The sequence below is a fragment of the Cricetulus griseus genome, chromosome 6 (assembly GCF_003668045.3).
Source record: "Cricetulus griseus strain 17A/GY chromosome 6, alternate assembly CriGri-PICRH-1.0, whole genome shotgun sequence".
Lineage (NCBI taxonomy): Eukaryota > Metazoa > Chordata > Mammalia > Rodentia > Cricetidae > Cricetulus > Cricetulus griseus.
The window spans coordinates 136,275,695-136,286,470 of NC_048599.1; the positions used below are offsets into that span (position 1 = coordinate 136,275,695).

Below are 10,776 nucleotides of genomic sequence, written 5' to 3' on the forward strand. Positions count from 1 at the left end.
GAGGTCATGGGAAACAGTCATGCACAGTCCTCTGTAACCATGGCCCAAACAGAGCCGTCTTCCCCAATCCACCTCTCCATCTCACCTTTTCCCCAAGACCTTTGTTTCAGATAACTGCAGCATAGCTTGCTTCTTTCCTAGCCTTTGTGCCTTAAATATAGCTGCCTCAGAAAAGCCTTACCTGCTCTCCTCACTTCTCATCTTTTATTCTGGATGTATTTTTCTCTGCAGCCTCTCCCCTCCATGTTATCTCTTATTTATTTTGGGTGTTACCTTTTGTTTTGTTAGAGTCTCATCATGTAGACCAAGCTGGCCGCAAACTCACAGAGATCTATCTACCTCTGCCCCCAAGTGCTATAATTAAAGATGCTCACCACCTTGCCAGGCTCCCTATACTCTTACATGACATACGGTGTATGACCACTGTTTTGTGTGTCATAGTGCTCACAACAATACCCTCCAGCAAATAAAACAAGAAAACCAACAACAACAAAACAAATATTGAAGAGGTTGAAACATAGGAGTAAACCTTTTACCAGACAAATAAGATGTGACTGACCTGTTAGAAGGCTACAGACCCTTCCACACCCAATTTGCAGTTAGCCATAATCACACTACAACTTAGTGACCATTGACTACCTATCTAGTGGCTCCTGCTCTAGGCAGGTGGGGTATGTCTGAGGGACAAGCCTGCTTCCCATTCCCATTTTCAAAGTGAGTGAACCAAAGTAAGGGAGTTGAGTGTATGCCCCCAGCCTGAGACAAGGTGGGATTCAAACGCAAGCTCTTCTTTCAACTGTAGGCCACACCGCTTCCAGAAGGTGTTTAAGAGATCTGTGGCCTACTTTCTGCCTTTCTCCAAGACCTACCTGTCCCACAGTATCAAATGTTAGCCAGGTATGTGGCTGCCCAGTGAAAGACCATGTTGCAAGGAGTAGACAATAACATGTTCCTAAAGACATTGGGGTGCAGACCTAGTTGGTTAAGTGATGTGAAATTTGGGGATACTGGCTGAGCACTGCCAGTATCCTGCGTTCTAGTACACCTTGTTTCCCGAAAGTCTGTGAGCTTGTTGTTGGTTACACTGGAAAGGTGGCCACCATGCCTAACAAAGCCGCTCTCTCCCATCAGAACTGAAACTTAACCAACTCCACAGTAACCACTTCCAGTGCAAACATTACATGTAAAGGACAACAGACCAGTGCTTGTTACCAGAGATGTTAAGGAGTATGAAGGCAACTATAGGGTGCCTCTGAAATGCTGCTCCAAGGAGCCTTTGTCTTTCATTCTTGCTCTAGGGACCAAGTTCATAGCTTCAAGGTCTTGTGTGTACAACAATGCTCAGAGCTGACAGTGACCTCATGCCCAAGAGTAGAGTTCTACTGCAAGCAAGTTCCTAACAAGTCCATGAATATTTCTGGTGGCCAGGCCTCCAAGCACACCATCTAGAACAATGGTTTGGAATGCAAGCCAGAGTGTTCCCAAGAACACCAGGAATATCCTTAAACAGACAGTGGGGAAATTAAAACTTAAACGTGGAAAGGAGTGGCTAGCACGGCTCTATCGGGGTCACATTCTCAGGGAATATAGAGGTGGGGTGCCAATGAGGTGAGGAATAAATACGCTTGAAGTAGAGTCTGAGGTAGGATTGGGCAGGCAGGTTGCCTCCTGAAGGGTATGGTGAAGGAAGGAGCTCTGGTGTGTGTGGGAGGGTGTCTTTCAGAGGTGAGGTCAAAGGAGGAGCTTAAGGGCTTGTATTCTTCAGGATCGGAGTCTGTACAGAGTGTCCACTTTGAGGCTAGGCTTAGGATGTGAAGACCAGCCACTTGCCCAGCTCTACAAATAAAGCGCTTTATTTATAGTCTCTCCAGGTCCCAGATCCCTGCCGCCCTACCCCATCCTCTCGAGAAGAGGACTGATTAATTCCAGAGGAGCCAGGAGAGGCTGGTCCACAAGGGGTCGTCCCATCGGCTGCAGGTCCTGAGTAGCTGGGCCAGGTAGAGAGCAAAGGCACGAGGCCCTGGGCATCTTGTCCCAGGGCAAAGGCCAGGTCCACCGAAGAAGGTGGCAAGGGTTAGCTCACCAGGGTCAGCTCCCTGGGATCAGGCCAGGGTCTGTACTGGCACTACAGCTCTGCTCATAAGATGGTGGAGCCTCTGTGGAGAGAAAGCAGGATCTACAAGGGGTTCAAGGCACCCTCACTTCCTCCCCCAGCCCCTGTCATTCCCACTCACCATAGGGGTAGCCCCATGAACTGTACTCTGGGGGAAGAATCAAGGCGCTGGTGGTGGGTACTGGGCCCCCGGAGCCTTCTGCAAAGTAGGGGACAGTGGCACCTATAGAGATGCACAAGGGAGGGTGCAGAGAATGTCGAGCAGGGCTTCCAACCTGAACACAGGGATCAATGGTGGCAACAGACATAGAACCCATAGTAGCTGACAGTGGCTGCTGCTGAGAATGGCTCTTGGTAGACAGGGAAACTGGGTCTGAGACGTGGGGGCCACTAGCCACTGCCTCAGCCTCTTCCTGGGGTGGTGCAGAGGGCACAACTGAGGACAAGGCCCCAGGAGAAGACCCTGGGCCTGGACAGGGGCTCAGTGGGGTTTGGTTCACAGCAATATTGCCAACAAAGAGTGGGAGAGTCACGGTGGCTTCAGGTGCCTTCAGGGAGACCTGGAAAGAATGCAGGTATTGAGGAGTCAGGCCAAGGTCACCTAGCCTCAGGCCACCCAGCCCTGGGCAACACCAAACCTGTAGGTAATAGTCGATGTGGATAAGGCTGCAGCCAGGCAGGGCTGACTGGGGAAGGGCAGGCACCAGGATCTGTTCTTGCCACTGAGCACGCCTCCAGGCCTTGACACCTGTACCTTCCACCTCTGCAATGGTTCGCACATCATAGATCCAGCGCTTGGCCTTATAGGATACCTTCTAAGGAAAGACCAGACTGTGGGCTTGGGCAGACCAGCAACCCACCCCTTCTGCCCCATGGGAAAGGGACAGGCTTAGGAAGCCAGAGGGCTCTGACCTGGAGCAAGCTGGCCACCACAGGGCTAGTGTCCTTGCCTGACTGGTTCTCAATGTCAGCCTGCAGTCGAAGCACCTGTCCCACCACATAGCCACGAAGGTCAGTGCTAGCTGTGAGAACCACACTGCCCGTCTTCACCAACTTGTAGGAGAACTTCTTGGTAGTGGAGGCCACATTGGGTTGCTTAAAGTGAAAATGGGCAGAGCTTATGAAGTGAGTACAGAATGCATGCCTGTGGCGTGTGGACAGGCCCTCAGCCTGCAGATCCTGGCTGCCTGGTCTGAGAAGGCTGAAGGTAACCAAGGAAGCCTCTCTTTCATCCTCACCTCAATATCTGGGATGCTGTTCAGGTTCAGGGGGCTTAGGATATAGAACACGAGGCTACATTTGTGATCCTTGGAAAAACGTGGAGTATCGATGGAGGCCTTCACTTGGTGTACAATCTTTCCAAAGGGTCCCTCAAAAGATGTGGGTGCTGTGGCTATGGAGAAAACAGGGATTGGCTGGCACCTCCCACCTGCAGGTCCCACCATTTCAAGGCTGCTGTCCCCACAAGCTTTCCACTCACCAGGCAGCAGGAACTGAAAGGGGAAGTTGTGCTCTCCAGCTGGCAGACTTCCTACAGAGACAAGAAGGAGGTGGGAGCGAACCAGAGGAGATCCATAATGGACACAGTGCCAGACTAGAAGTAGACACTACAGTCCACACTACTGTCTCCGGCACTGTAACAGTATGGTCATAGCAGGAACTAAAGACTACATAGAAGGGCTTGGTTTAAATGAGGGTGTGTGGCTGGAAATGTAGTTGGTAGTGTTTGCCTAGCATACACAAAGCTCTGGTTCAATTCCAAGGACTATGTAAACCAGTTAGGGTAGCACACCCCTGGGAGATGGAAGCATAAGTTTAAGGGCATCCTCAGATAAATAACATAGCTTGGGCTACATAAAACCCTGTCTCAAAAACAAATAAATACAAATTTTAAAAATAAAATTAGAAGCAGGAAGGTGGTTAAGGCAGAGGATGGGATGAAACTGTCATACTGAGGGTCAGAGCCCACCCAGACCCAGTACCAGAGAGTAGGATAGAGTGAAAATCCAAGAGACAGTTGTTGGGGGGGGGGATAGATTGACCCCATTCCAGGCAAGGGTTGCCCCTGTGATCACTCCTGACTCCCACACTCACCCTTGTCAGCCAGTGACAGGGAGCTGTTGAAGTAGCTCTCCTCCACCACCCATGCCCCATCGTTGGCCTTGTTGGAGACCCCACAGGAACCCATGCAGGTCACCCGGATAGCTGTAAGGGGAAGGGTGGCATAAGCCTAAACCAGCTAATGGCCTAGGCTCCTCCCTGTTCCCAGCACAGGAATTCATGTAGGGCTGGAAGTACCCATGGGTTAAGCAGCCTTACCAGCAGAGGTACTTGGGAAGGCCAAGACACAAACAGCCTGTTATCTTCCCAAGAATACCTCCTGGCCATCCCCCATTTTAGTGTTCTTCCAGGGAGCCAGACTGGCAAAGAAACTAATAGGCAGTGTTTCATCTGTCCTACAGACAGTAGGAGGCCAATAATCTCCTAGATAATCCCAGGGCTACCCCCAAATTGGCTACCTCAGCCTCTAGCCAGACTTAGAGGAAAAACCAGGTGCCTTTTGTTTTATGATGCAAATCAGTTAGGCCAGGAGATGCCCCTTCAGTCTCAAGAAAGCTAATGCCAGCTCTCTCCCAGCAGGAATGCAGTCAAACCTGTCTGAGCCAGTCAGCAATCTAGCACTGGAAGGCCAGCCCTGACTTACTTCCTGAGCAACAGTGCCCAGGAGGCTGACTTTCTACACTATGCAGTAGCTGGTCCTCCCCCACCAGTGGGAGTACCCAGAACAGGAACCACTAGAGACAGAGTTCAAATTCCTCTGTCTAACAGACACATCCTGGGTCCACTGTGATCAGGTAGCCATGGGTGAATGAGGAGGCACAGCTGAAACTGGTCACAAAGGAGAAGGCTCAGGCAAGATGGTAGATAGGTGGGAGCCTATAAGAGGCACCCTGAAGTAACTCCCTTCTCCCTTTAGGGTTGGGTCATGGTTTCAGCCCTTTTCCCAGACTTATTTGACAGGCTCATGGGAGGGGTAAGATTGTTTGTTCAGACTCTTTCATCTTTGTGACAAAGCCACCAAGAAGGAGGAACAAAGATATCCAAGTACCTAGTTGACCACACCCGCCTCACTTATAGTCGTCCTACATCATGCTCCAGGCATCCTGCTGGTTACCCACAGAACACTAAGTTTTCTCTTATAAACCTTTGGCTCATCCTCAACCCATGTAGCTATGCACATATGCACTCCCTCACCTGATGACTGCCAGCCAGCACCTGTTCCCACTCTCGAGGTGGTCCTGCATTCCTGCTGTACCATTCCAACCTTATCACCCTAACCTCCAACCTGATCTGAAGTTCACACACTTCTGACATAACCTCTGAAGTTAAACCACCAACTATTCACACCCTGGAATCTGAACATCAGTGGCCTCTGAAAAGTTTCTGCACCCCATAAGCCTCTCCGCCAACGCAGCAACTCAAATTAGACCAAATAAGAAAATGCCCACGTTTAATGGGTAAAACACTCCCGTATGATTTTTGCCCCCCAACCCCAGGAGACAGGAGAGACAAGAAAACCACCTGTTTTCTGGGGGACAGTTTAAATACTCTGTGGGGGTAGTCTTGAGCATCTCTGGGGGAGGAGCCCTGTTTGAAGGGCTTTCTGGGATGGGGCAGGGTTTGGGAAGAGAGAGATGGGGGATGGGTACTGAGGTGTAACTTCCACCAGAACAGCCTCTATAGGCCAGTAAATAGTTCTGAGTTGACAGGGGTAAGAGGACCAAAAATCTGCTGGAGGACACAAGATGTTTCACAAAGGGCACATCTCCCTAAGGATGATCAGCCCCACATCAGATACAAAAGGAAGTATGGAAGGCTCAGCTTAGTCCAGATGCTACCATAGTGCTATCAGGATGCCTACAGTGAATGGCACAGAGCTATTCAAATTCTTCATCCTCAATGAATGAGCAGTAACAAGCTCATTACTTTAGCTGTTCAGTGTAGGGGTAGTTTGTTATTTGAATGACCTTTTTGTAGCAATAGATTACTGGAACCAATACCCAACCATACTGGAAATGAGGAAAAACCCAGGTGACTTACATGTTTACTCATCAGAACGACAACTATTAAGTACTTTGACCCATGTTGAGGTGGGGATGGAGGAGTAGACACTCCTTATAGTGACAAACTTGTGTTTGCACCTATACACGCCAGGACACCCATCAGCTCTCAAACCCTACACTATTTCATTAGGAGTCTCTCATGGCTCTGCCTATAACAACAAGCAAGCATCCAGACTGGACTTCCTACAGTTCAGGCACAGGAGCATGGGACCATTAGACTCCAGAAAAACAAGCAGCATTCACACTGGGAGTAGGGGGGGATCAGACTCTGATCTTCCCAATGCCAGGCATTTTCCCACACAACAGGGTTCCTGGGAGGACCCTGCCAGTGTGAACAGCCTCTAGCCACCAAGGTGAACACACATCCTGTGCTGCTCACAGCTTGCAAACAATATGCCTGCTGCTTCCTCAACAAAATATCTGAGGTTACTTCTTTGTCTCAGCAGGATCACAATCAAGGTGTAAAAATTCCCCCAGAAAATTCCTCAAAGATCCTAGGTTCACTAGCCAAGGACAGTGCCAGCCGCCAGGTATGTACCTTCTCAAATCACTGGAGCAGGGAAAACCACATAAAACAGTTCTGCTTGAGAAATAAGGGAGTTCTGAGCATACTAGGTGGTCTCTCTGCTGCTGCTGTTGCTGCTGTTGCTGCTTCTGCTGTTGCTGCTTCTGCTGCTGCTGCTGCTGCAAGGTGATGGACCTAGCTGTCTTTCATTTACAGTCTGCATATGCCTGTGGTGGTAAGAATAGGCAGGCTGGAGGCAATCACCCGATAAAGGATCCTGATTTCCTGGCTTTTAGTGTTCCTGCTGCTTAATATTACAGTCCTATCACTCTGCTCCCATGCAAAGGTATCTTCTCTGGGAGGCAATCATGGTCCTCTCACCAGCTCATACCCTGCAACACAGCCAGGAAACCAGGGCAAGTGTGTTCTAGCAAGTCCTACAGAGCATCAAGTGGCAGCCTGCGCAACAATATATACTTCAAGGTGTTGTACAAGTATAAAAAGCACTTCCTAACTGTTTAGAATTATAATAAAAGGCAGGCACTAAACTGACTAGGGACCACCAAATTGGCAGGTGTTCTCCATTGGAGACAGGATGCTGATCTGTTTTCTGTTTTTTTCTTTTCTTTTCCTTTTTTTCAAGACAGATTTCTTAGTGTAGCGATGGTTGTCCTGGGACTAGCTCTGTAGATCAGGCTGGCCTCAAACTCACAGAGATCAACCTGCCTCTGCCTCCTGGTGCTGGGGTTAAAGGTGTGTGCCACCTACGCCCAATGACAGCTCAGGTTTTCTAAAGAAATCATGGTGTGTATTGTGTTCCACGAGGGAAGAAAGTTCCGGAAGTCTCTGTGGAACACAATACACACCACGATAACTAAGACTGATCCATTCCTCTCCTGGTCCCAAGGACTTGAACCTGACCACCCCCACCAGCTACCACATTTTACCATTAAATGGGGCTTGTTCTGCTTCCAATTGTATCACAAGAGTAACAAGAACAGCTACCTCAGGTCATTGGTGGTGGCGCACACAGCACTTAGGAGGCAAAAGGCAGACAGATCTCTGTGAGTTCCAGGCCAACCTGGTCTACAGAGCAAGTTTCAGGACAGGCTCCAAAGCTACAGAGAAACTCTATCTAGAAAAAAACAAAAAGAATGTCTTCTTGGGGTGAAGACATAGCTGGTCTATGAAAAATAGAGAGAGGGCTGGAGAGAGCTTAGGAATTAAGTGCACTTGTTGCTCTCACAGAGAACCCAGTTTCCATTCTCAGAACCTACATGATGGCTCATAAACCATCTTTAACTCCAGTTCAAAGGCATTCAATGCTCTCTTCTGAACTCCAGGGGAACACAAGCAAGTAGTGCACAGACACATCTGCAGACAAAATATGTACACATGTAAAATAAAATAAATAAATAATTTAGAAAAAATAGAGAGACCTAGAAGTGGTGCACACATGCAGTCCCAACACTCAAAAGCCTAAGTCAGGAGGATTACAAGTTTGAAAGAAGCACAGAAAGATGTGCCTAAATAATAATAATAATAGTAATAATACAAGTTTTTATAAAACAGAGCTGGACTGGGAATCAGCTCATTAATGAGCACTTGTAAGAGACTCTAAATTTAATTCCCAGAACCTGAAAAGATTCAGAAACAGAAAAGCAAGTAGGAAGATCTCCATCTGATCCAGAATGGGGTGTAGTGAGTCATAAGAGAAAAACACCATGGGTCCTGTGGCTCTCAAGGATCTAGAACACTACTCATTCCTCACCTCTGAGGCAGCTAATATCCTTGTGGATGGGTGGCAACCACTGTCAATCATTAGACAAGTATCTAATGAACAAGACTGAAAAACCCAAGGTAGTATTCTTTTGAGAATATGGGGAGCCTCCTATACTGGGCCTAGCAGAAACTCAACAAGTGTTCTTTGAATGAAGGAAAATAAAAGAACCATGGTTATTTCTATCCCAAGCAGGACTGGAGGAAGTTCCAGAGTGGCCTCTACACACACACACACACACACACACACACACACACACACTCACTCTAGGCACTTTCACAGCTGGGACCATCAGCTAGAGCTCTCTTGGCCTTTGTAAGGTAAGCTGCCCATTTACTCACTCCTTATCCGATACAAAGAGGCCATTTGATAGATAGGTCATCCTTACCCTATACCTGGCAAAAGCCTGGTTCACCGCAAGCTCAGCCAGGAGAGAATAACAGAAAAGAAAAACTGAGTGACTAGTTCTAAATAGGATCTCTCTTCTCCCTGTTGTATTTCCCAAGCCCACACGTCTGTGGCCTGCACCATGTCCCCTCAGCCAATGTGCAATTTTCTTTACACTTCCCATACCTTTTTTTGGGTCCATGAGGAGCTGACCTATCACTGTTGTAGCCTCTACAAAAGCAACAACTGTTCTCACCCAGACTACAAACTCTAAAGAGGGATACAGCAAAGGAAGGCAATGTGATCATGACCAGGAACCTCAACAACATCAGGGCCTGACAGGCACTTACAATCCAGCTTCCTTCTAGACCTAGATAACACCAGGTCCAAGCCAGGTCCAGGGTTTCAAATGGGCCTAGGATGGCTTCGGAGGATAGCTACCTATCCTCAGCAGACACCAGAAGTGTGTGTGGGCAACTGTGGTTTTGGCCACGCAGTCAGGTAATTCTCACAGGAGGCAAAAATAAAAGAATATCAAGCAGGGACACCCATACAGTTTTTGTACTCATTGCTAGGCAGAGGCCACAACAGTGCCCACTTGACCCTAAGAGCTCAGCTATCAAATCCACGCAGGGATCCAGTACTGAGGAAGCTGCACCTGAGAGCCCTGTCAATGACAAAAGAGAAATCTGATCCCTAGCCCCAAAGTCTCAGACATAAGCATCAGCAGGGGGGCTCAACTCAGCTCCAAGACCTTAGGACAGGAGCCAGGGGATTGCCAGGACGAAGGAGCCCCCTTGCCAGCAACCACAAGCTTTAAGGAAGTCTTACGCCTTAAAGTGAAAGCAAAAAAGGTACCCTGTGGATCCTGCTGGGGACCTGCACACCTGGACCAGGACTGCCTTTGAAGAGGAAGGTACTGCATTAGAAGCCTGGAGGCGAGGTACAGAGAGTTCCAAGCACATACTAGGTTCCAGGTGGGGGCCCAGCAGGTGCAGAATGAAGCGGACCTTGGACACCTGAACAAGAGAAGACTGGAGGCCTGCATAGCTTCTATCTCCAGGGTCGCCTGGGCATAGTGAACAAGCGCTTAGGCCCTCACACAGACTCTGGCCTCCCCTAAGCGGAGAGCACAGGATGGGACAGATGCGGAAGGACTGGGCCACCGAGCTGCCTGCCCCGCCCTAGTCTGCCAGCACAGCCGGACCCTGGCGCCCGCGGTTCCGTCGTAACCCAGGGCACCCTGAAGACTGAGAACCCAGTCTCAGAGCCCACTGACCACGCGGTTTTGGAGAGCCCCGCCCCCACCGCAGGTGAGAACGCGTCTCCCCGTTTCCCCGAGGCGACCCCGCGCCCACCTCGGAAGGGCAGTGGCGCTCCCAGGCGCACGCGCACGGCCCCAGCCAGCGGCTCCCCAGGACTGTAGACGACGCGGCCCTGTCTCAGGCGAATCTCGAAGAGCTGCACCCTCCCCATCCCGCGGTGTCCCGCGCCGCGGTCTGACGCTTGCTTGGGCAAAGGCTTCGAGGCCGCCCCGCACCGTCCCGCCCCCCCCACAGAGGGCACGCCCAGGCCGCAGGACCCGCCTTGGCCGGAGAACTAGCCGGTGCCCCAAGACCCACCCTTTACCCAAGGACCCGCCCCTTTCCAAAGGCCCGCCTTCCCCAGGGCTGGACCCAGACTAGAGGACACGCCCACTGATGAGGACACGCCCCCACAGGACCCGCCCCTTTCCCTAGATATGCCGCCTTTGAACCTGCTCACACCTGCTCACAACAGCTCAGTCCTAGTCCCAGACCAGCGGCATTGGCTACCAAATATGACGGTCCATGAGCTTTGAGTTTAGACCCTCTCGGGAGTCTTGCGA

At 50.0% G+C, this 10,776-nt stretch overlaps 1 protein-coding gene across 6 annotated transcripts; it reads right to left on the minus strand.

Moving 5' to 3' along the window:
• Positions 1-1,830: 1,830 nt before the first annotated feature.
• Positions 1,831-10,468, minus strand: Arrdc1 (arrestin domain containing 1). 6 transcript variants are annotated; one of them, XM_027422804.2, is made up of 9 exons: positions 10,268-10,406; positions 6,776-6,969; positions 4,208-4,318; positions 3,594-3,644; positions 3,352-3,506; positions 3,026-3,208; positions 2,752-2,928; positions 2,235-2,673; positions 1,831-2,176 (listed from the first exon to the last, which is right to left on the minus strand). In XM_027422804.2, the coding sequence occupies exons 3-9, from the start codon at positions 4,299-4,301 to the stop codon at positions 2,103-2,105; spliced, it is 1,173 nt and encodes a 390-aa protein (XP_027278605.1). In that variant the 5' UTR covers positions 4,302-4,318; positions 6,776-6,969; positions 10,268-10,406; the 3' UTR covers positions 1,831-2,102. The 6 variants fall into 6 exon arrangements, with proteins under 6 accessions (XP_027278605.1, XP_027278601.1, XP_027278603.1 ...); XM_027422800.2 differs by lacking the exon at positions 6,776-6,969 and having other exon boundaries at positions 2,752-2,925; positions 10,268-10,468; XM_027422802.2 differs by lacking the exon at positions 6,776-6,969 and having other exon boundaries at positions 1,831-2,156; positions 2,752-2,925; positions 10,268-10,466.
• Between the last annotated feature and the right edge of the window lie 308 nt (positions 10,469-10,776).